The 22,900-nt window shown below is 34.9% G+C and overlaps 1 protein-coding gene across 1 annotated transcript; it reads right to left on the reverse strand.

Moving 5' to 3' along the window:
* Nucleotides 1-4,720: 4,720 nt before the first annotated feature.
* LOC129238893 (putative fatty acyl-CoA reductase CG5065) lies at nt 4,721-21,616 on the reverse strand. Its single transcript, XM_054874119.1, has 11 exons — nt 21,536-21,616; nt 19,373-19,432; nt 14,759-15,044; nt 10,319-10,469; nt 10,170-10,255; nt 9,935-10,044; nt 6,781-6,976; nt 6,541-6,718; nt 5,318-5,388; nt 5,114-5,239; nt 4,721-5,044 (listed from the first exon to the last, which is right to left on the reverse strand). The coding sequence occupies exons 2-11, from the start codon at nt 19,425-19,427 to the stop codon at nt 4,807-4,809; spliced, it is 1,497 nt and encodes a 498-aa protein (XP_054730094.1). The 5' UTR covers nt 19,428-19,432; nt 21,536-21,616; the 3' UTR covers nt 4,721-4,806.
* Between the last annotated feature and the right edge of the window lie 1,284 nt (nt 21,617-22,900).

Consider the following 22,900-nt stretch of genomic DNA (forward strand, 5'->3'; position numbering starts at 1 on the left):
ACAATAAATTCATTTCTTTTTATATTAAAATAAATAAATAATTCTGTTTAATAAAATTCCATTCCATGCTTTCCATGACTTCTGCATGCATTATATTGAAATAATAGTTAAATTATTGATTTGTTGATAAAAGAAGTTTCACTTCAATCGTGCGGGTTCCGTGAACTACCACACACTTTCTTTTTTTTTTTTTTTTTTTTTAATTTTTTAAAGCGCTTTGAAGTCAAAACACCGATTTTTCATAAAAAAAAACTTGAAAACTTTGTTGTTTTAAAATATGACAAAATTAAAAAAAAAAAAAAACTCGACGTCATTACCTCGTGAATAAAGTAAAGAAACAAAAAAACCAAATTTGAAAAGAATCGGTGCAGTAGATATGAATCTACAGTGGACACCGACCGTAAAAAAGGCAAGTGTGAGAAAAACGCGTTTAAAGATTTGTGAAGCGTGAAATCCGGTTGGAGAGGTAGATACTTAATCCTTTGTGTCTTTGTCAATTTTACTCTAATGCACTTCAAACTTTCACACAATAATCTTAAGATGTTATAGAATAATTAAAAAAAAAAAACAAAAAAAAAAATGAAAAAAAAAAATACCATACTACCCCCTTAAGAAAATGTTTACCACTTCTGAAGCAAACATTAATTGCGCAGCTGTTAAAAAGGATTGGCTTTTGAAGCATTCATTGTGGATGGTCAAAAACTTTTTAGCTCGAATAAAATGGAAAAGCAGAGAGGTTTAACAGATCGCGATAAAGGACAAAGCGATATACGAGTATTAACCTCAGGGGGACTTGCAAACCGCCTATTTACCAAAAAGATTGGTTGCAGTCAAACGTTATGGAGCTTTACGTGAAATAAGGTGCCTCCTATAATAATAACAACAAAGACAGCCATCGCAACCGAAAGAAATCCGCAAAATCCTTATGATTGCATCAAATACCGCCCTTTTAGTATCAAAAATTAAAGAAATGACAAATGTTGCAGCAAGCAAATCCCTTACCCGAAGGACTATTGTAAAAGTGCCTCATCTGAAGCATAACAAATTACAAAAAAACACCTTTGAATAAATTTCGCAAAGAACGCCGCATCGATTTTGCAAGGGACCCCAGAGCTTGGAGTTCTGTTACAAATAACGATCCCGGTGAATGGGAAAAAGTAGTATTTAGTGACGAAAAGAAGTTCAATCCGGTTGGACTGGATGGATACAATTACCATTTCCATCACTTAAGAAAGGAGGAAAGGTACTTGAGTCGGCATCACAACCGTGAAGGTCGTGTTAGGGTATGGGGAGCAATGTCGTACTATGGCGCGTTCGAATTGAAAATTGTAGACTACAAAATGACGGGAAACAGCTACAAGCTTTGTTGGAATCATCTTTTCCCGAGATTCGTGAAACATTTGAACCTATTAATTGGACCTCTCAACAGGATAATGCACCTGTGCACACTTCAAATGTGGTCCAAGCTTGGTTTGCTTCCCAAAGCGTTGAAACTTTAGCATGGCCAGCGTATTCCCCAAATCTGAACATTATTAAAAATCTATGCGGGTGGCTTACTCGTAAGCCTTTTGAGAATCGGCAACAATTTGAAGACAAAAATGCTTTAATTGGACTGGTTAAAACGGCCTCGTCTGAAATTTCATTCTATCTGAAGAATCCATTCATCAACATATTTACGAAGTAATTTATAAACAAAGCGCCGCACAAATTGTTAAGCTTTAAATCGTTGTCACGCCAGTCGGTTCTACGTAACCGGAACGACCCGGATTTACCCGCCGAGTGTACGAGGTGTGTTCAAAAAGTATAGCGAATTTTGTGTTTTTTCAAAAATTATTTATTTATTCATAAGTGTAATATTCCTTATTGACCGTTTTACCCTGTGGCAAGAACTCATGATGCAAAACGCCCCTGCAATCGAAGGAAACGGTAAGCAAAACTTTTACATTCGACCGAACTTGTCGCGCTTCCATTGGGATGATTGAGCTTTGGTTTCCACGATTCGTCACCAGTTATGACCCTCTGGAGCAAATTTGAGCCGTCGCGGACAGAGTCCAGCATCTCATTAGCAATGTTCATGCGATGCTGCTTTTGGTCGAAATTGAGCAGTTTTGGTACGAATTTGGCGGCGACCCGTCTCATGCCCAAATCATTGAAAAAATCGAATGGCACGAGCCAATCGATATGTCTAGGTCCTCAGTAACTTCTCTAACGGTGATTCGACGACTGGCCAATACCATTTTCTTCCCTTCATCAATTTTTTCGTCTGTTGTTGAAGTGCTCGGGCGTCGTTCACATCTTCTCGGCCTTCTGAGAATGTTTTATACCACCGATAGACGTTGCTTTGGTCTAAAGTAGCTTCTCCGTATGACACGGTCAACATTCGGAATGCATCTGCGCACTTAATTTCGTTTTTCACACAAAATTCGATACAGGTTCTTTGATCCATCTTTTTGAATGGGTAAAAATCGAAGACGAGACGAAACACGTGCAAGGAGAGCAGCTGTCAACAATTAACTGAACATTCAAAATGGCCGAACTCGTCAGCATGAGTACCAACATATCGCCACAAAAAAATCGAAATTCGAATATAAATAATCTGCGAAAATTCAAAATTCGCGATACTTTTTGAACACACCTCGTATTTCTGCCATGAAAAAGCTCCTCATAAAAAACCATCTGCCATTCGGAGTCGGCTTAAAACTGTAGGTTCCTCCATTTGGGGAACAACATCAAGACGCAATCCACAAATAGCAGGGGGAGTTCGGCCAAACACGCAAAAAGGGTGTAAGCGTCAATTATATAACTCAACTCTGTTTTTACACGGTAGAAATGCGTGCAAAAAACAATAGTGTAAAAAATACATGCGACATATGGTTTGGGAATATGTTCCATAACTTAAAAAAAACGTGTAAGATGAAAAAACTTTAAATAATATATTTTCCCAAAAAAATTGACAAATGAAATAATAAATAAATCTATATTAAATATATAAGTATTTATAAAACAAAAGATATTTATTTTTATTACAAAAAAATTACAATTAGTGTACGGTGAAAATTCAATCCATAAGTACAAATCATATAAAAATTCAGAACATAAATAAATTTTGCAACTACTCAACTCCACAACAAGCGTGCAAATTTATTATGGACTGGACCAAAAATGTTATCATCAGTAGATATGACAAACGCTATGTCTGCCACTTCAGCAGCATTCCCCATATATGTATGCATGAGGAATGCTTATGCTGCTACAACAACAACATACGCTATTTCAAATATGCCTTGCACATCTCTCGCGTTTTATTCAAATTAATAACGGCTTCTATTGGCTTTTTCGTTGTAACAAAGTTTGTTATTGGCAACTGTTTTTTGCTTCTTCTAGTTGTTTAAACAAGGTGTGGAAAAATTAATCGCCCTATCAGAAAGTTTATATTTTTGCAAATAGCGTCGCACGTCCGTCATATTTGACACTTCTGAACTAAACAACTGCAATATACAAACAGACAAGCAATGGGGTGCGTAAAGGTCAAATAAAAAATTTCCATCACTCAAAATCACTTGTTTTGTATTTGTAAAAACTGATTCAAAAATGAAATTGGATGATTAATTTTGCGCCACATTGTTAGATATTTGTACTTTTTTTATTGACAATTGTATATATTTATAGGTAGTTAACTATAAAATACAAAGAGCTTATAGCTATGGCTACTGCGGCCTTAAGCTAATATACTGGATGTGTATATATGTATGTGTATGTAGGGTGTTAGGTAAATTTCATTTAAGATATTACAATATTAGCTTATAAGTTTAATAATGTTCTCTGTAGAATTGTTTAAAAGTAAATCAGTAGGTTTTGTGTTGTTTAGAGATTTTCTGTGGTTTGTAAAATGTGTACAGTCGTCTAGGATGTGTTTGATGGTTGGAGCTGAGGTATTGCAGTATTTGCAGATATTTAGGTATTTTTTTATTAAATATTCGTGTGCTAGTCATGTGTGCCCAAGTCGTAGTCTAATTATTTTTGTTATTTCCCTTCTAGTTATGTTAGTATTATGTGTAAATGTGTGTTCATTGATTGCTTGCTTCTTTGGGTTAACAAATTTGTACCAGCTTGTTGTTTGTTCGAATGTGGAGTGCTGTTTATTTTTGAATATTTTTGTTATATGTTTTTTAATATCTGTGTGTAGGAGGTTCAGAGACATAGTTAGGGGGCGGTTTTGTGCTTCTTTTGCTGCTAAATCTGCTAGTTCGTTGCCCTTGATTTTCGCGTGTCCTGGTATCCATATGAGTTCGATTTTATTTTTGAATTTAGTAAGCAGTTTCTTATGTAGTCTGTATAATAATTATTATTGTTTATATTTTTTACCATTTCTAATGAGGCTAAGGAATCGGAACAAATTGCAAATTTTCCAGGTGTTTGGCTAGCTTTTTATCCAGCTAGATGCTACCTAAAGATTACGTTGATATTTTAATGCACAGTTGGACTTGATTAGTTCTTAAATGTACTTATTGCTCTTACACGAAATTGTTTTAGCTTCTTAAGATATCCTTTTAGGAATTATGTGTTGTTTAAAAAACAAAAACATTTTTTATTTTAAGATTCGTGCAAGAACGAAAATTTCGTGTAAAAAAATTGATTCGTGAACCGTGTTATTTCAAAATCGTGTAAAAAAACCGTGTAAAAAGAGAGTTGGGTGTATTAGCATATATTAAAAGTAATATTAAAAATTCAAGAACATTTATTGATAATAAGCATTTGATGCATTATAATAAAAATGGATTTTTCTTTTAATATTTCAATTTAGATCTATACGAATGTTGCATAAAATTTTGCATAAAGAAAACGTCCTAAGCAGCGCAGAATCAGTACACTTCCAACTAATTTAATTAGGAAGTGCAATGCTTTGTAGATTTTCATGCGTGTCAGAGCGCCTTGAGAACACTCTGGCGGTTCATTTAATAAAAATACTCTTGCGCCGCGAATACCCATGCGAAAGAATTGTTCATAATCCACATTTGTATATTGTAAAAATCCGAATTGATCACTGCAATATTGAGAATTTTTATATAAAATTACTTTTTATTTGTATTAGAAAACGTATGCAGTTACTTACACTTCCGATTCTGGCACAAATGAGTTCAAAGCGTAAAAATTATCGTATCGGAAGTCCCATTCTGTGGTTACAAACAAATGCAAAGCCAAAGTAGCAGCGTAAATGCGCCGTTGCAATTTCAAAAGGCTTAAAAAATCATAAACGTAAAATTTTTACATTTATTAACAATATTTTCTATTAGATATTTAGAAATTTGCTACTTACAATGGTTTCGTGTTGGTAAACCGCAAAGCAAAATCAGCCAAAATTGCCACTAAAACATGCAGAGTAACGAACTGGAGGGAAAAAGGAAAAGCAAATATATTAAAAATAACTTAAAAGTGTATACAAATATATTTTTTAAGAGCGATAACCATTCGATTTACAAATGGAATGGCAAAAAGAGAAATCAGTTCCATGCACTCGATGAATTGCTATATAATCAATATATTTGTAGATTTGAAACTGAACTTAAAGAAAACCCCAAAGCTTTTAGAAAATACATTCGTTCCAAAAAGGGTTGCACCAACATTCCAATCTGTGTGAATTTCAATGAGCAGAAAATTTTATGGCAGAAATATCGTACACTCGGAGGTTTGCCATTGCCTGCCGACGGGTGACCGCAATTAGAAAACACGTTTAAGGGATTACGTACGTCCAGAATTTACAAAAAAGTCGATTTTTTGTTGATATTTCAAAAGTTTAGTATCTTAAGAATATAATATGAAAATTTCATGCGGAAATTCCCAATATTATAGCTTCTACAGCCCATTGACTAGGCAGAGAGCAGTCCGCGCGCTCTTTTACCTCACAATTTAAACTATTTTTTCTCGAAACTACATACTTTTTCCGGCACAGCCTGCATTATAACTCATACAGTTTTTTATATTTTTTGATGCGGTTTTTTTTAAATATTCGAAAGTGTTTTCTCGATAGATATGATTAATGATATTTTTATTAAAGAAATTTATAAACATAATTAAAGTGTGACATTTATGACGTAAAACGCATACTTTTTTTATAATGCCATAAATTTCAACATTTTTCGAAATTCAAAAATCCGGCTCTACAGACTGTAACTACAACTTTATTTTACAAGAATTTTTTTACTTTTTACAGATCCATCAACATTTGAAGGAGAAATTATGCAGACCTTGGAGCAACTTTTTTCTTCATTGTACTTTGGGTCACGCGATTTTTTATATACTAATTTTAGTAAAAAAAAACTAAAATAAATTTTTTTATAAAGTTAAACTACTAATAAACAATAAATAATTTTTTTTATATTTCTACTGTTATCCCTTCTAAAAATAATTTTTCTTCTAGCGCATTTTTGGCGCTGTTGGACGTATGTAAAACCTTAATGTTTCATGCCCGAAGATTCGAATCTTCGCTCTGTCGAATGGTAGTCACGCACCACGTTGCAGTGGCCGCCGTATTGTACTCACTCGTATAAAATTCCATACTGGGCAACGCGTTATGCTTCCACCTGGTACCCATAGTGTTTTTTCAAATGGTGTTTCCTTGATAACTTTTGTGCCAATTTCGATGACTTCACCAGTCGTTATGGGACACATTTTTGAAGCAGCGCAATTGATTACTTCCATTTTTGGATCTTGTTTATGACTATCAAGAAAAAAAGTATAGATAAATTAGTTTATTATAAATATTCTCAAATAAATATTTACCTTTCTTCAGTTCCCTTACGATAGGTTGCAATCAGCATGGCACGCACCACTATGTCCACCGGTACAAAGTCAGAAACAATATTCGGTTCGCCACAGCTTGTGCGGAAAATACCAATGCCGCAAGCTACCAGCATCCCAATCGGACCATTGAAGTTATCCACCCAGCCGGGTACGGGGTCTTCAATCGACGAAACAACTGTGAGATACAAATAAATGTTTAGTTAGGACAGTTAAAAGTATGTACATATATATTAGGGCGGGTCGATTTAAAAATCGCTCATTGCTCTGTGAAAATCGTATTCTAGGGATCAAAATAAGAAACTTTGCCGAAGGAACCATACCCCTAAAACGAATTTTGATGTCCCCCAATTTGGGCGATTTTTTTGCCTCCCCACAAATCGACCCGGCCTAATATATATTTATATAAGTACATACATATGCATATATGCTTATACTTATATACATTTTTTGCATTAACCAATTTTTTCCAATTTCAATCATCAATAATAATCAATAATCAATTTTAATGTTCTGCGGAGGCATCTTCGAGCCTCGTTGCCTTTCTATGCTGATAATTTTACAACGAATTATGTCCGCAATGCCCCTATTGGCAGTGCTAAAGGGTTTTCCAATAACAGGTGTTATTTGGAATAGCCCGCTATTTCGGTAGGTGTCACTTTTGAAGCTGTAATTTTTTTGATATTTGACAAGCAGAAACTACGCCATTAATAAAAATGGAACGATACACGCTTAAACAACGCATTGAAATTATTAAAATTCACTATGAAAATGGTGAAAACTTGGCAGAGACGGTTCGTAAAACTCGAATATTTTGGGTCACCGTGAAGCTCCTTGTCGGACCGCAATACAGAAATTGGTGCAAAAATTCGAGCTGTTGGGAAAAGTTAGTGATGTGAAGAATAAAAAAAGAAAATATTGCTGTTGTAGCCGAAAGTGTTGAAGGAAACCCAGATTTGTCCATTCCTCCTCGTTCTTTGGAATTAGGCATTCCACAAATGTCATTACACCGTATTTTGCATAAAGATTTTGGTCTTAAGGCTTATAAAGTCCAATTAACACAAGAACTCAACGTCGTGCCTTTGCTGATTGGGTCGTTGAAACGCATGAAAATTATCCGGAGTTCTGTCGAAAAATCATCTTGAGTGATGAGGCCCATTTCCACCTCGGTGGCTTCGTCAACAAGCAAAATTGTCGGATCTGGGGCTCAGAAAATCCAAAAGTTATTATTGAAAAGCCTCTCTATCTTCAACGTGCGACTGTTTGGTGCGGTTTATGGTCCGGCGGAGCCAATGGACCTTACTTTTTCGAAAATGAAGCTCGAGCAACAGTTATGGTGAATGGATTGCGCTATCGAGAGATGATTAACGATTTTTTATAGCCGGAGTTGGATGGTATTGATCGGGACAACGGTGCTATGTGCCACACAAGCAGCGAAACCTTAGATATTTTACGTGAAAAGACCTCCAATAACACCTCTTATTGGAAAACTCTTTAAAATCAAATCTCAACATCAATCGATTTTGATTTTTTGTTTTTGTTTTGTCTAAAACAACTTTTACTGATGTTCTTAATTCGTTGCCCTGGCTTAAGGGGTTAGAGGTAGTCAGAATTTTTTTTTTTGCATTTTCTTAAAGTATAATGCTTTAAAAATATTGTGTAAAAATTTGAAGTGAATCCGACAAATACTTTTCAAGTTATTCAACAATTAACAAAGGGCGCTCGGCCGCTCCGGAGCCGATAGCAAAACTTTAAATGCGTTTTTCTCAAAACTATGTTTTTCAAACTGGTGAACACTGTAACTTAAAAACCGCTACGTAGATTTCAATAAAATTTATACAGCTTTTGAAAAACATAAAAAACTTGTGCCTGATCGAAGGATTTTTTTTTTTCAAAAATTTCGATTTTTTTTTAACAGTTAACTGTTGGTTTTTTTCTCTAAAATCTGGAAAAAATTTTCTAAGGCCGCCATTTTGTTCATTTTGAAAAAAAAAAGCTTCGATCAGGCACAAGATTATCTATTAATAAAACTAATTTTTCTTGTCCGATTGGTTTTAGATGAATCTGCAAGGACTTGTGATGTTCACCGCAAGGGACTTCTGGAGAAACGGGCTTCACACAAACAGCGATAACTTTTGCAATTATTAATTTTTTTTTTTTGAAATTTTGGTGAAGTCAAGTTAAAACATGATGTTTTTATGCTACGTTTTTATTTTTGTTAAATAAATTAATTAAGTAGCAAAAAAAAATTCGTGAAAATCATCATTTTTTCGGGCCTCTGACTACCCCTAACCCCTTAAGGGGTAATATACAGTTAGAATTAAAAAAAAATCCATTTTGTTTTTATTTTATTTTCTTAATGTAAATATATTTAAGAATACACACAGAAAATGTAACATCGTTTCGGTGAATATTTTCGAAGTTACACGCAAATTTGAAAAGGTGTTTCTAAGTGCTTGAAAGTACAAGGCGAACTTTAACGCGTTTTTCTCAAAATGCTGTTTTCAAAGTCGGTGGCCAACATTACTCGGAAACGACTAAACCGATTAGTCTCAAATTTTAACACGAGCTTCTTAAATATATATTTTTTAGTATTTAATTGAAGATTTTTCTCACCGATAAATATTTTTTTTATTTATATAAACAATTTAAGGCCGAAATTTTGGTCAAAAATCGATTTGTTTTTTTGAGAAACCGCCATTTTGTCAAACAAATGTATTTCGCGTATTCCTTCGATTAATTACTAGATTTAACATTACTTTAACGAAATCTGTTTTTTTTTTTTAATTTCAGAGGACCCAGTTCAGAGACATAGTGGTCACCGCAAAACGTCTTTTTTGAGAGGAGCTCCCGGAGATCAGCTGTAGCTCATTTCCAAATAAATATTTTTACTAACACTAAGTCTTTAAATACAGTTAAAATATTACATAATATGTGTAAAAAATTTTAGATCAATAAATTTAAAAATTTTCTCAGAAAAAATTCTGGAAAATTCGCTTTTTTGCTTGTAACTGTATGTAACCCCTTAAACATTATTGTTAAATAGTCTGTAAGGAATTGTTGTTTCATAGACTTACTAAGAAAATAAAGATATAAATATATATACGTATATACATAATTAACTAAGTATTCCCACCTATTGATGGACGAAAAATCACCAATGGTAGACGATCCTTATACTCTTTGATAATTTGCTCAGCTAAACTTTTCGTGAATGTGTAGGTGTTTGGTTGGAAATCGCTATATCTGAAAAATTACACGAAAGAGTTTACGTTATAAACATATGACCATATACATGCATACATTCACACACATACATATATACATATATGTATGTTGTAATAAATATAATTTGCAAACGATCAACTTACTTTAAATTTAAAATATTCAACGATTCTGTGCTGTAAGTTTCTGCCAGTTTAATCGTTGTTCGCCAATCAGCATACGGTGGATAAAACTAGAACAACGATTTGTTTCATTTAAAAATTGATCAGCCTAAAGAAAGTTTGTATAGCTGTACCTTCTCCTCAACAACACGTCTGTTTGGATAACAATAAGTGGTGGAAACATGCATAAAGACCTTAAGATGCTTGAGGGTTTCAGCAATTTTGATCAGCTCATAAGTACCGCGTGTATTCATTAGTATGGCATCACGCAATGGATCATCGAATCTGAAATCGCATTGAAAATTCCAAAAGCGTTTAAGTTATATACATAAATACTAAATTTTCTATTTCATTGTAATTTCATAAAGGGTGGCGCAAAATTAACCATTCAACTTTTTACTAAAAAAAAATTATTTTGAATGACGGAAATCTTTATTTTAACCCTTACGTGCTCCATTGCTTGTCTGTTTGTACATATGCTGCAGCTGTTTAGCTCATAAGTGTCAAATATGATTACCGTAGGACGATATTTGCAAATATTATAAATCTTTCCATAATTTATTAATTTTGCGCCACCTGTTATTTTTGAATGTACTTATATGAAAGCGTAAAAGTAACCTGTAGACTGAGTTAAAAAAATTAAAGCCTTAAATATTTAAATGTGATCTTCATTGTAAAATTAATTACTAATGCAAAATATATGCAAAATAACAAATTTTGTTTGTTTAATTATAATATCCCCTTTTTTTAGTCAGCTAGGCACAGGCGGCCGCCGTAGCCGAATGGGTTACTGTGTGACTACCATTCGGAATTCACAGAGAGAACGTAGGGCCGAATCTCGGTGAAACACCAAAATTAAGAAAAACATTATTCTAATAGCGGTCGCCCCTCGGCAGGCAATGGCAAACCTCCGAGTGTATTTCTCCCATGAAAAAATTCCTCATAAAAATATCTGCCGTTCGGAGTCGGTTTAAAACTGGAGGTCCCTCCATTTGTGGAACAACATCAAGACGGACACCACAAATAGGAGGAGGAGGAGCTCGGCCAAACACCCAAAAAGGTTTTACGCGCCAATTATATATGTATATATATATATGTATAGGTACAGTCAAGAATGTAAGTTGTTTGTGTATGTAGCTATTAAGGTGTAACCCACAAAAATATGCCGATTTCGGGTGCAACTGATCGTCGGAGATTCTGTTCACGTTGCAATATTCGACGTTTGCGTGAAGTTTGGTGATTTGGTGGCAACAGCCTACGTCCGGGCCCAACCGGACAGCGAGAACAAATGAAATTATTGAACTCATCGCTATAAGTTTGCATGTTAATCAGCTTCAGTTAGTGCACAAGAGAACCCCTGCCCTGGGACTTCCAAAAACCATTGTGACCTAGCAGATCATTATTCGGTTCGTAGCGAATTTTACAGAATCAGCTGATGTGCTGAAGTCCTCCCAGCAGGCATTGTTCAGACGACAACGAAGTGTCATTGGTTGATTTTTTTCGTATATCACCAACATAATCTCAGTTTGCAAACATATCCCAACACGTCACGCACATCAGCTGATTCTGTCGAATCCGCTTAGAGCCGAATAACGGTCTGCTAAAGGGCACACCTCTAAAAGTCTTTTCACCATGTCTGACAAGCGCATAAGCTCAACGATTATAATTTGTATAAAAATTTCTGCCAGACAATGCTGGAGCAATTTCGTACGGTAAACACCATTTGTTGAAGTGATGGAAAGCAATTTCATTTAAATAGAAGTGTAATTAAGTATAATAATGACCGTTATTGGTCATCTAAAGAACAGAACCCACTATTAAACCATCAACAGCCATTTCACATTCCCAAAGTGACAGTTTGGTGTGTATTGTCAAGCAGTGGAATAATTGGAACATATTTTTTTGACAATCGTCGAGGACAAGTAATTTATGTGGATAGTGCCTCCTATCGGTGCATGAGAAAACACCCTGCTTTTAGCAAACACACATGATTTCAGCAAGATGGCGTTACGCCGCACATGGCTAGAGAGACCACGGCGACACTGCGTGATTTCTTTCCTGATATTAATGAACTGATAAACCATTTCGGTGGCACATCCCGGCTTTCCAGGCCGCTCGATCTTACCGCTATGGACTTCTCTCTGTGAGAGTACCTCAAAAGTAAAGTCTGTGAAACAAAACCAGCGACCATCTCAGCACTAAAAGAAAATATTGTTCGTGAGGTTTGAGGTTAATGGCATCTTTAAAACCCTTTTCCAGCGAGTGGCACGAAGTACCGAGGCCAGGTTCCAAGAGTGTATCCGACGTAACGGGCAACATTTAGAGGAAATAATTAAAAATAATAATAAAATCGCATCGTGATTGAAATAAACCTTTGTCATTACTAATTCCTTTCTAATTTAGCTTTTAATTCATAATTCTCCCGCCGAACACCTTGTACTCAAATTTTTCGAGATCTTCTATGCTTAAAATCATATTGTTACGATTTCACAGAAAATAACTGCCATATGAATCTACTTATATAAAGGGTTTTCCAATAACAGGTGTTACAGGTGAATGGATTGCGCTATCGAGAAATGATTAACGATTTTTTATGGCCGAAACCATTGATCTTTTACGGGAAAAGTTTCCGGACCGTGTTATCTCCCGCAGAGGTGATCGCAATTGACCACCGAGATCTTGTGGTTTAACATCTTGTGACTTTTTTCTTTGGGGCCACATGGAAGAGAAGGTCTACGCCAACAGCCCAGGGTCGATTCAAGACCTTAAAGATGGTATTCGTGAGGCTATCGAGGACATAGGGCAGCCACTTTGCAATTCGGTTATGGAAAATTTCATGAAAAGGATATTGTCCTGTAAGCGTGGTCGTGGTGGTCATTTGCCTGATGTTATTTTCCACTATTAACGGCATACCTTCCTCTTTCTAAACATCCGATAGCAACACGACTTATTAAAAACCCCTTTATATCGCTCGTTTCCGTTTCACTCCAACGTCACAACCTAAAAAAAAAAAATACTTATGTGAAAGTAAGCAGAAATTACCTTCAGCTTTTCCTGCTTGCTGTGTAAAAAATTCTTGGTGTTATCTATTAACAATACCTCATTAGATGAAAATGTGTCTTTACTTTAATTATTTATTTCTTAAAACTTCGAAGCCCTTTTCCTCAAAATTGTAATTTTTTGAGTGCGTCTTGGCGTGGCTTCACAAATGAAGAAGCATTCAGTTATAAGCCGCCTCCGAACAGAAGATAGTTGGGTTTTTTGAGGAAATTTTTGCATGGTCGAAATACCCTCGAATGTTTGCCTTTGCCTGTCAAAAGGCGACTACATTCGGCGATAGGCCTTTGCGAATATATTTTCCTTATTACTTGTTTTCTTATGGAATCCAGAAGTTAACGAGACAATTGTTTTTATTGTTGTAACTAGAGACTACGAAAAAATATTAAATTTGAGTGTTCGTTTCGTTTCTACTCTCGGATATCCAGTGGAATTTTTCCCGCATTCACTCATGGTAGGTATAGGTATTGAAGATGATTTCCGTATAGTTTGAATACCTATTGGTAGATAGGGTCTCGAGATATAGGTCAAAACGTGGACCCGGGTAACCTTTGGTTGTGTATGTACAATAGGGGTATCAAATGAAAGCTGTTGATAAGTGCTTTAATACGGGGTAATTTTCATACCTATTGATGACTAGGATCTCGAAATGTATGCCAAAACGTGGACCCGCCGTGTCTTTGCACCGAATTAAACCAAACTTACGCACATTGTTAAGTAAGTATTGAAAATGGGTTTCGTAAAGTTTGGTTGTAATTCGGAGCACTGGCAACGGGTACAGCGTTCTTTTGAACCAGCCATAATGTCGCTTACTTTTTTAACGCTTGGGGCGGAACTGAACTGTCAAATTGACAGTGTGAGTTACAATGTGTCAATATTTCTTTCTGATTTGGATGCCATAAGGAAAAAACGTAAGTGCAACATGTAAAAATTGTTTGTGAATTTTTTTGGAGTGGATTTTGGAACAGTGAATAATTTCTTACGAAATTTGAGAATTTAATGTGAAATCCGAATGAAATTATGTGTTCGTGGAAAAAAAATTTTTTTTCGTTTTTTGTTTTGAAAAATATAAATGGATAATGGTTAAAAAAGCTGCAATGCTTAATAAAACATACAAATTGAAACGAAAAATTCATGGATGATCAGGAAAAAAGACGATGGTTTATTCATATGCGTTGATTTGAAATTTAAAAACAATCTTCTTTTTTCCTGATTTTCAATTTATATTTTATATTTACTCAAAAACAAATACAAAAACAAAAAATATTGTTTATGCCAAAGCGCTTGAATAAAGAATAAAGAAATAAATAATATGAAAATCATATATTTTCTGTTCTAAACCATATCTATTCTATTTTAGTGTGCCCAGCGAAGGGGGCCGGGTTTGCTAGTGTTATATAAATTGCTCTGTAATAGCACATATACTTATATAAGTACTCATATAGGTACATGTATTTATACACATACCATACATATAAACATACTTATACATATAAATAAAAGAAAGTATACAATACCGCACACTGGCTGCCGAATGATAAATTATGTTCACATTCTGCAATCGCACCAAATCGGCTTCACTTATACCCAATCCCAATTCAGTACAATCACCGGCAATCGGGTGGACTTTCTGCAAATTTTGCGGTTGCTCTTCTCTCAAACGTTCAAATAGTTTTGAATTCAATATACCATCTAGGCGATCTTCGATACATTTGCCCTTTTTTGGACGCAACAGCACATACACCGCAGCTACATTTGGGCAAGAGCGCAATATTTTTTCAATTAGACCCTTACCAATGAACCCTGGAAAAAAGAGAAAATAAACTGAAAATCGGATTTTGTATACCTGGTGTATGGTTTTAATGGAATGTCATGGTCATAGTCATAAAGGGTTTTTCAAAAGTGACAACTAGATGTCAGTAGTGAATAATTTCTGCACGATATCTCTGATATTTGTCAGATAGACAGATGCACAATTTTACACTATAGAACAATGCATTAAAATTATTGAAACTTATTATGAAAATGGCAGATTTTTAAGAACAGAATATCGCAAAATTCGTGATTTTTTGGTGAAAAAAATCATCTGAATAAGTCGACAATTCAAGTGGGTGCAAAATTTTCAAGAAACTGATTTTGTCGAGGATAGAACATGGACTAGCAGATCAAAAGCTGGGTGTTCTGTCGAGAATATTGCTGCTGTAGCGCAAAGTGTTGTTGAACAACCTACAACCATCGGTATCTCGACGTTTTCAACAATTAGGCATTCATGAATCGACTGTCTGGTGGATTTTGCCTGTAAGTGTGCTTATGGTGGAAATTTAAATGATGTAATTTTTCACATATAATTATTAAGAGCCCCATTTCGCATGAAAATAGTGAAACCTTAAAGAATTTATATTTTGACATATTTTATTTTAAAACAACATCTTGGCGCATCTTTTGAAACACCCTTTAGAAAGATCGTGTAGGATTTAATATTGTTTGAAATATAGTAAACGTAACTGGAGGACGAACTTTTTAAAGCATATGAGTGAAATGAGGTATATTTAAGAAGGTAATACTCGTAGTATAGATCTAAAGAAACCAAAAACAGGGATCCGCAAAATAATGGTTTTGGAGATATGGCAAGTTATTCTCTTCTGAAGCATTTATTTTCAATCACTTGTAAAGGTTGATCAGATTGGAGGTACTTTTTCGAATAGGGTATTTTTATATTACGAAAATCGACGCTTTATGAAAAGTGTTCATTGCTCGCTCAGGCCGCTCAGCCTGTTGTCGGTATATCTAAGTTGACATCCTCTGGAACACTGTTTCATGTTAATTAACGCAGGGCGTTAATATTATTTTGCTCTAGCTGCCGGTACTGAAACAGCTATATTGTTCGCCTTTCTTCGACCTGCTTCGTCCTACGCAATACTTGCTTAAAAAACTTTCATGCAGCATCCCAGCAATGTTTTAAAATGCACATACTGCCAGTTAAATTTGTTTAATTTGGCAGGTAGGGCCGAGTGGTGAAGCGGAGAGACCAAACCTATGCAGATAATACTGAAAGCAGCCTTGTCCGCTCACCATCTGGAATAGGAAGTAAACCACTTTTCCGTGTCTTCGCAGTAACCACGTGTCAAAGTTAGGGATAAGTTCGTGCGTCCAGCGGCCTTTAGAAGAATGATCCCATCTTCGCTGCCATTCGTCGAGTGACGTCATTCGCTGTGCCAACTTTTGGTCCCTTGAAGATTTTGCACCTTGCCTTAGATAGAGGCGGTTTAGTTCACGTGCTGGGATATCCAGTGTAATTTTTCCCGCATTCACTCAAATTACATCATCCGATATGTCCGGTATGCAGTCTACTTGCAAAACACACACCCTATAAACCGGCCTGGCTCCTTGTAGGTGTGTTTCTCTTATGGTGTACGAGTACATAACCGTTCTGCGATGAGGCCCATTTTTTGCTTAATGGCCACGTCAATGTAACAGTGAGTGGCGAACGCTATCGCGTCATGATAAACAACTTTTTGATGCCGGAAATTGAAGCCTCCTCCTTGTGGAGGTTCCGACAAGACGGCGCTACTTGCCATACAGCCCGTGAACAAATGGATTTACTGCGTCATCGTTTCGTCGCACAATTTATTTCTTGTCTCGGACCAGTGGATTGGCCACCAAGATCGTGTGATATCACATGTTTGGACTTTTATTTACGGGGTGTGTAAAGCCTAAATACTTTGTGAATATACCAGCTACGATTGGGGCATTGGAAGCCAACATTACTGAAGTTATTCACGAGATACCGACCGAAGTCCTCCAGCAAGTCATTCAAAATTGGTGTTTACGGATGACCAAATTACGGATCAGTTGCGGCCAATATTTAAAGGGATTATCTTTAAAAAATAAATACCATGAATGGCTTTTACAGAAAAATAATAAAGTAACTCCAAACGTATGGCGCAGAAGCGTGGACGATGACAACATCCGATGAAGCGACGCTTGGAGTATTTTAGAGAAAGATTCTGCGCCAGATTTTTGTACCTTTGCACGTTGGCGACGGCGAATACGCAGGCGATTGAACGATGAGCTGTATGAGCTTTACGACGACATAGACATAGTGCAGTGAATAAATATCCAGCGGCTACGCTGGCTGGGTCATGTCGTCCGAATGGATACAAACGTTCCGGCTCTGAATGTATTCGATGTGGTACCAGCTGGTGGTAGCAGACGAAGAAGAATGCCTCCTCTAAGTTGGAAAGATCAGGTGGAGAAGGTCTTGGCTTCACTTGATGTGCCCAACTGGCGACGGTTAGCACGAGAAAGAAACGAGTGACGCGCTTTGTTAAATTCGGCCAATATCGCGTAACCGGTTATCGCCCCAATTAAGAAGAAGAAGAATAAAGATTGTGTAATCAATTCGAATTTTCGTTGTTTTATTTCAATTTAAATTCCGATACCTCAAAATTGATCACCCTTTATATATCTGTAAATGGGAAAAATGCGCGGTTGCTTTGGATTTCAATGAAATCGAATAAAAATTCAATATGAAATGCAAGTTTGTTAGTGTTCGACATTATTGTAGATATATACCAGGTGTATAAGCTTAAATCCGCTGTTTTTTAGTAAAAAAAAAAACCCTGTTTTTTTATAGAAAGCAAAAAAATTATTTATTCAAAGTATTTGCCCTCGCTAGCTATACATTTTTCCCATCTCTCGGGCAATTTGTGTATACCACGCCAAAAGAATTCTTCATCTTTCGAGGCGAACCACTCGTCAAGCCATTTCCGGACGTCTTCGTACGAATCGAAGTGCTGTTCGGCGAGCGCGTGACCCATCGATGAAAACAGATGATAGTCCGAAGGGGCCAGGTCTGGTGAATAAGCGGGATGAGGTAGCACCTCCCAATTGATTGTCTCCAAGTAGTTTTGGACCATTCTTGACGTGTGCGATGGGACGTTGTCGTGGAGGAAAATCAGCTTCTCATGTCTTTGTTCATAACGAGGCCTTTTTTCACGCAAAGCACGGCGCAATTTGATGAGTTGTTGGTGGTAGCGATGAGAATTAACAGTTTCACCAGGTTTCAACAGCTCATAGTAAACGACACCCTGCTGATCCCACCAAACGCACAGCATCGTCTTGCGTCCAAAGCGATTAGGTCTTGATGAAGAAGTTGATGGTTGGCCGGGATCGAACCATGATTTTTTTCGTTTAGGATTCTCAAAGTATATCCACTTTTCATCGCTAGTCACCACAAGATGCAGGAACGACTTTCTTTTATGCCTAGCCAGCAAGATTTCGCATGTGTTTTGGCGTCGCTCCATCTGTCTATCGTTCAATTCATGGGGTACCCATTTTCCGACTTTTGGACCTTTCCCATGGCACGTAAACGCATGGAAATGGCTGGTTGAGTGACACCTAACTGCTCGGCAAGCATTTTTTGCGATTGGGTATCGTCCTCATCCTAAAGAGCCTGCAATTCACGGTCCTCAACTTTTCTGGGCCGATTTTCACGCTTCTTGTCACTCAAGTCAAAATGGCCGTCTTTGAACCGACGGAACCAGTCTCTGCAAGTTGTTTCCGATAATGCACTGTCACCATAGGCCTCCACAAGCATTCGATGCGATTCGGCAGCCGATTTCTTCAAATTAAAGCAAAAAAGTAGAGCTTCCCGCATATGCTCTTTTTTTGGCACAAAATTAGACATGATTACGCAAGGAATGCTGTATGAAATCACTGATGATGTGCAGTGATTGATGTAAACAGGTGTCGAACCCATGCAAAAAATAATATGGCATTTCTATGGTAACTTGATATGCTCACTAACGCCATCTACGAGCAATCAGCGGATTTAAGCTTATACACCTGTAAATGTTTCCGAAAAAGTTTTAAATAATAATTTGTTTGCTGAGATATCGCATATTATATATTTTTTTTAAATTAGATTGGCTTATTATCGGTTTTAAACTCCCAATTAACTTTGTACCAATTGTATCGTGGATAATGAGATTCACCACGATATCTCAAAATTTTCTTCGACATACTGAAATGCATGCTTTGAAATCTAAATAATTTTTCTTTTTTTGTCTTAATTAACGGTGCCAAATTTGTAGTATGGATTGTCTTAAATTATCATATATCAGACTTACCTGAGGCGCCAGTAACAAAAATCTCCTGATTTGCAAAAAAATTAGCTATTGACATTTTTTCTGAAAATATTAAAACATTTATTTCTCATTTAAAGCACTGTTACAATATACCAAACAAAAGTATTGTTATTTACAATATTACAGCACAAGTTCTCACTCAAAAAACAAAAAAAAAACAAATCACATAAATACGGTTAAGTTTTATTGAACTTGGTATATTATAATTTTCGTATAAAATCAAGTATTAATGAACATTTTAAACGCGCAATCATTGACACTGTACTTGTGTCACATGGACTAAGGGCCATCGTTGCAACGATTCGTCATAAATTTGCATTTTTTTCGATAGGCTAAGTGTTCATTAGCAATGCTCATACATATGTATGATAGAATATTTACATACATTTATGCAATTCATTTTTGCATATACGTACATACGTGCATGCACATGCAAATGAAAAAGATATTGAAGCAAAATTTTGTTTATGGACTCTCAAAATTTCACTCCATACAAAATACTCGTGGAAGTAAATTTATGTAAATAAGTGCGATAAGTCATCGAACCTTAAATGTCGTACTTTGTTGCATTTAATTTCAAGTTTGATTGACATACCAATAAGTTGAGAATAAGATATTTAATTAGTTTCTACTGCAAGTTTTTGATTTATTAATTTTGGCATTTCATAATTTCTGGCCTCATTTTTATGTATTAGTTTTAGTGTTTAATATATAATTTTCGTGTTTTGTGTTATTTTTAGTATTTAATATATGATTTTCGTGTTTTGAAATTTTTTGTAAGACTTTTTGCTCGGTATTTTAAATTCGTATGGTATTTTCAATGCTCATTTAATTATTACAACGGAACATAAAAGACATCCAACGCAATTAAATATAAATGGTATTTAATTATTTCACTTTAGGGCTTATTAAATACAAAAAAAAAATTAATAAAGCATAAGAACAGAAATACATATTTTTTTGGACTCTATTTAACCCGGTCTTCGTCGCTACTGGGTAAAAAAGACCGCAGAGGTAATAAAACCACTTTTAACTTTTTTGCTACAAAATATGACCTGCCGCTTTAAGTACCTTTCTGCATAGAAACAAAAAAAGAGACGCTCCCTACGTAAAACAAATATTTAATTAATTATACATCTATATATTATGTAGTCATTTTTACCCGGTTGCGACCGTTTGTGTTTGTATTTGCCTAGCGACAAACCCCGGGTTAAAAAACTGTTATTTTTATGTAACGTTATTTTTGCTAATGAACATATTCCGCCAATTTTTGATTTCTTCCACAAGAAAACATTAATATTGCTTTACATACATACATATACATATATACCCAACTCTTTTCTAACATGCTCTTTTTTTATACCGTTTGAAAATAGCCCGGTTTACCAGTAAATTTTATTACACGAAATACTGGATCTCCGAAACAGTTAACAGAAGTCGTTAAAAACGAACGAGATTCTGTCTGCCGAATCAAACCCGACAGATGATCCAGTGCATAAAATACGCTTTATAAAGCTAGAGACCACGAATTATTTTCAAAGATAGTTCAAAATTTCAATTAAAAAAAAAAATTGTATTACTTTTAAAATGTATAATCGCTTACATTCGATTACGAATAGTAAATAAAGAAGAAGAAAGTAGCGCTGAGTAGTGCAAAACTGATTTTTATTCCTAATTGCCATTTCAATTTTTATATTTATTTGTGGACTGAATTTTAGCTTTACATAAATTTAAATTTTTTTTTTGTAATAAAAACTATTTTTTTTTTGTTTGTTTTATAATTAGATAACATGGATCTGATTATTACTTTATTTGAAAAAATATTTGAAGGTATTTCATCTTACACGATTTTTTGAAGTTGTGAGGCATATTCCCAAATATATATTTTTTAACACGGTTTTCTCCTCACGATCTTCAAATAAACGTATTTCCCATGTAAAAAAAGTGTTAAGTATATACATATACGAGTGCATATGTATGTACTATATATATTTGAATTTAAATGTAAATGAAGTATTTTTCGATGTTTCGACAAAAAAATTATTCACTTATACAAATTTCAATTTCAAAACACCACCACATTGAAGAAACTACGATTTTCTAGTACAAGTTCTTCATAAATAAGAATAAAAAAACTCAAATTACAATTTAAAATATTACTGGAAGTATACTCTGTCGTTGTCAAATTGAAACTGATTGCACCTTTCAGCTAGAGCAGCCTATTTGGCTTTGCTTCTGCAATCGCTTTCAATACTTTGTATTCGACTATCAATCATTATCATATCATTATTTTCTATTCGACGAACAATCAAAAGAAAAGAGTAAAAGAAGGAAAAGAAGGAAAAGAAAGACTTAATTTAATTGAATGCGTAAATTACACCGATCCTTTTTATTTTTCTCTTTCGTTTTTGTTTAATATATTTTATTTTATAATTATTTAATTTTCGTTTATTTACTTTATTTTATATTATTTAATTTTAGTTTATTTACTTCATTTCATTTCTTAATTTCTTCTAAATACGTTTATTTCATTATATTATATTTTATTTTATCTTATTTTATTATAATTTTTTTTTTTTGTTTATACAAGTCAAAAAGCCCGGCAAATCATTTTGATCAAAATCTACGAAGAATTATTAAATACATAGTACAATCAATAATTTTTGTAAAATTCCATATTAACTCCTAATTTGTGGCAGGAAAAATATTCGTAGTGGCTTGCCCACAATATCGTGTGAAACAGCAGGTGTGTTTTATAATGCATTTCAACGCACACTTTGAGGCGGAATAATTTGAAAGCAAGACGTTTTATTTTTTATTATAATTTTTTTTTATTTTTCTTTCATGTCCAGTTTTAAATTTACTATATTTGGAAGGTTGAATTTTATATTCTCCCCAGAGATGGACGCTCTAATAAGCGCATATCCTCTATAAAGCTGCACTTTACTTGGAAATATTCTCCTTGTTTGATTTTCATGTTTATAGACAGTTCGACGATTTTGTTTCTTTTTTATGAAATTACATATACTTTTTCTACGCTAATTACAATAAAAGAATTATCTCAGCGCTTTTCTAGTTTATTAGTATTGTTTTTTAAGAACAATCCAGTTTAATGTACACTCTTGCGCACACAATATCACCGAATGAAAAGTAGCGGCAGAACCCAGCAGCGTTGACTCTTAGAAAGAAAGAGCACTTCAAATTTTATTGAAAAAGTGAAGTTAATCAGAACGAAAGCTCATGCAAAGTGATGTGGTCTAAAAATTTATAAGCCGTCGTTACATTTACGACGCTTACGACACACAATTTTATTCTTTAGCTGACCATCAATTCCCGCTTTTGGCAGCTTTTACTGTATTTCCTCCATCGATACCTGCTGATATTAACAGCTTCCCAAATTTTCTTGAATTATCAAATAGAAGTTATTTAATTGTTAATTTTTTATTTTCCAATCTTCAAAATATGCGCCTTTGTGTGCGTAAAGTAACCATAGCACACGAACCCATTAAC

Source organism: Anastrepha obliqua, chromosome 2 (genome assembly GCF_027943255.1).
Source record: "Anastrepha obliqua isolate idAnaObli1 chromosome 2, idAnaObli1_1.0, whole genome shotgun sequence".
In the NCBI taxonomy this organism is placed as follows: domain Eukaryota; kingdom Metazoa; phylum Arthropoda; class Insecta; order Diptera; family Tephritidae; genus Anastrepha; species Anastrepha obliqua.

Excerpts from the sequence above, each read along its gene's own strand:
- LOC129238893 (XM_054874119.1), bottom strand. The coding sequence starts at position 19,427 with ATGTCAATAGCTAATTTTTTTGCAAATCAGGAGATTTTTGTTACTGGC. Across the intron at positions 10,470-14,758 it reads CATTCGGCAGCCAGTGTGCG|ATTCGATGATCCATTGCGTG; the intron begins GTATTGTATACT and ends ATGCGATTTCAG. Across the intron at positions 10,256-10,318 it reads GACGTGTTGTTGAGGAGAAG|TTTTATCCACCGTATGCTGA; the intron begins GTACAGCTATAC and ends TCGTTGTTCTAG.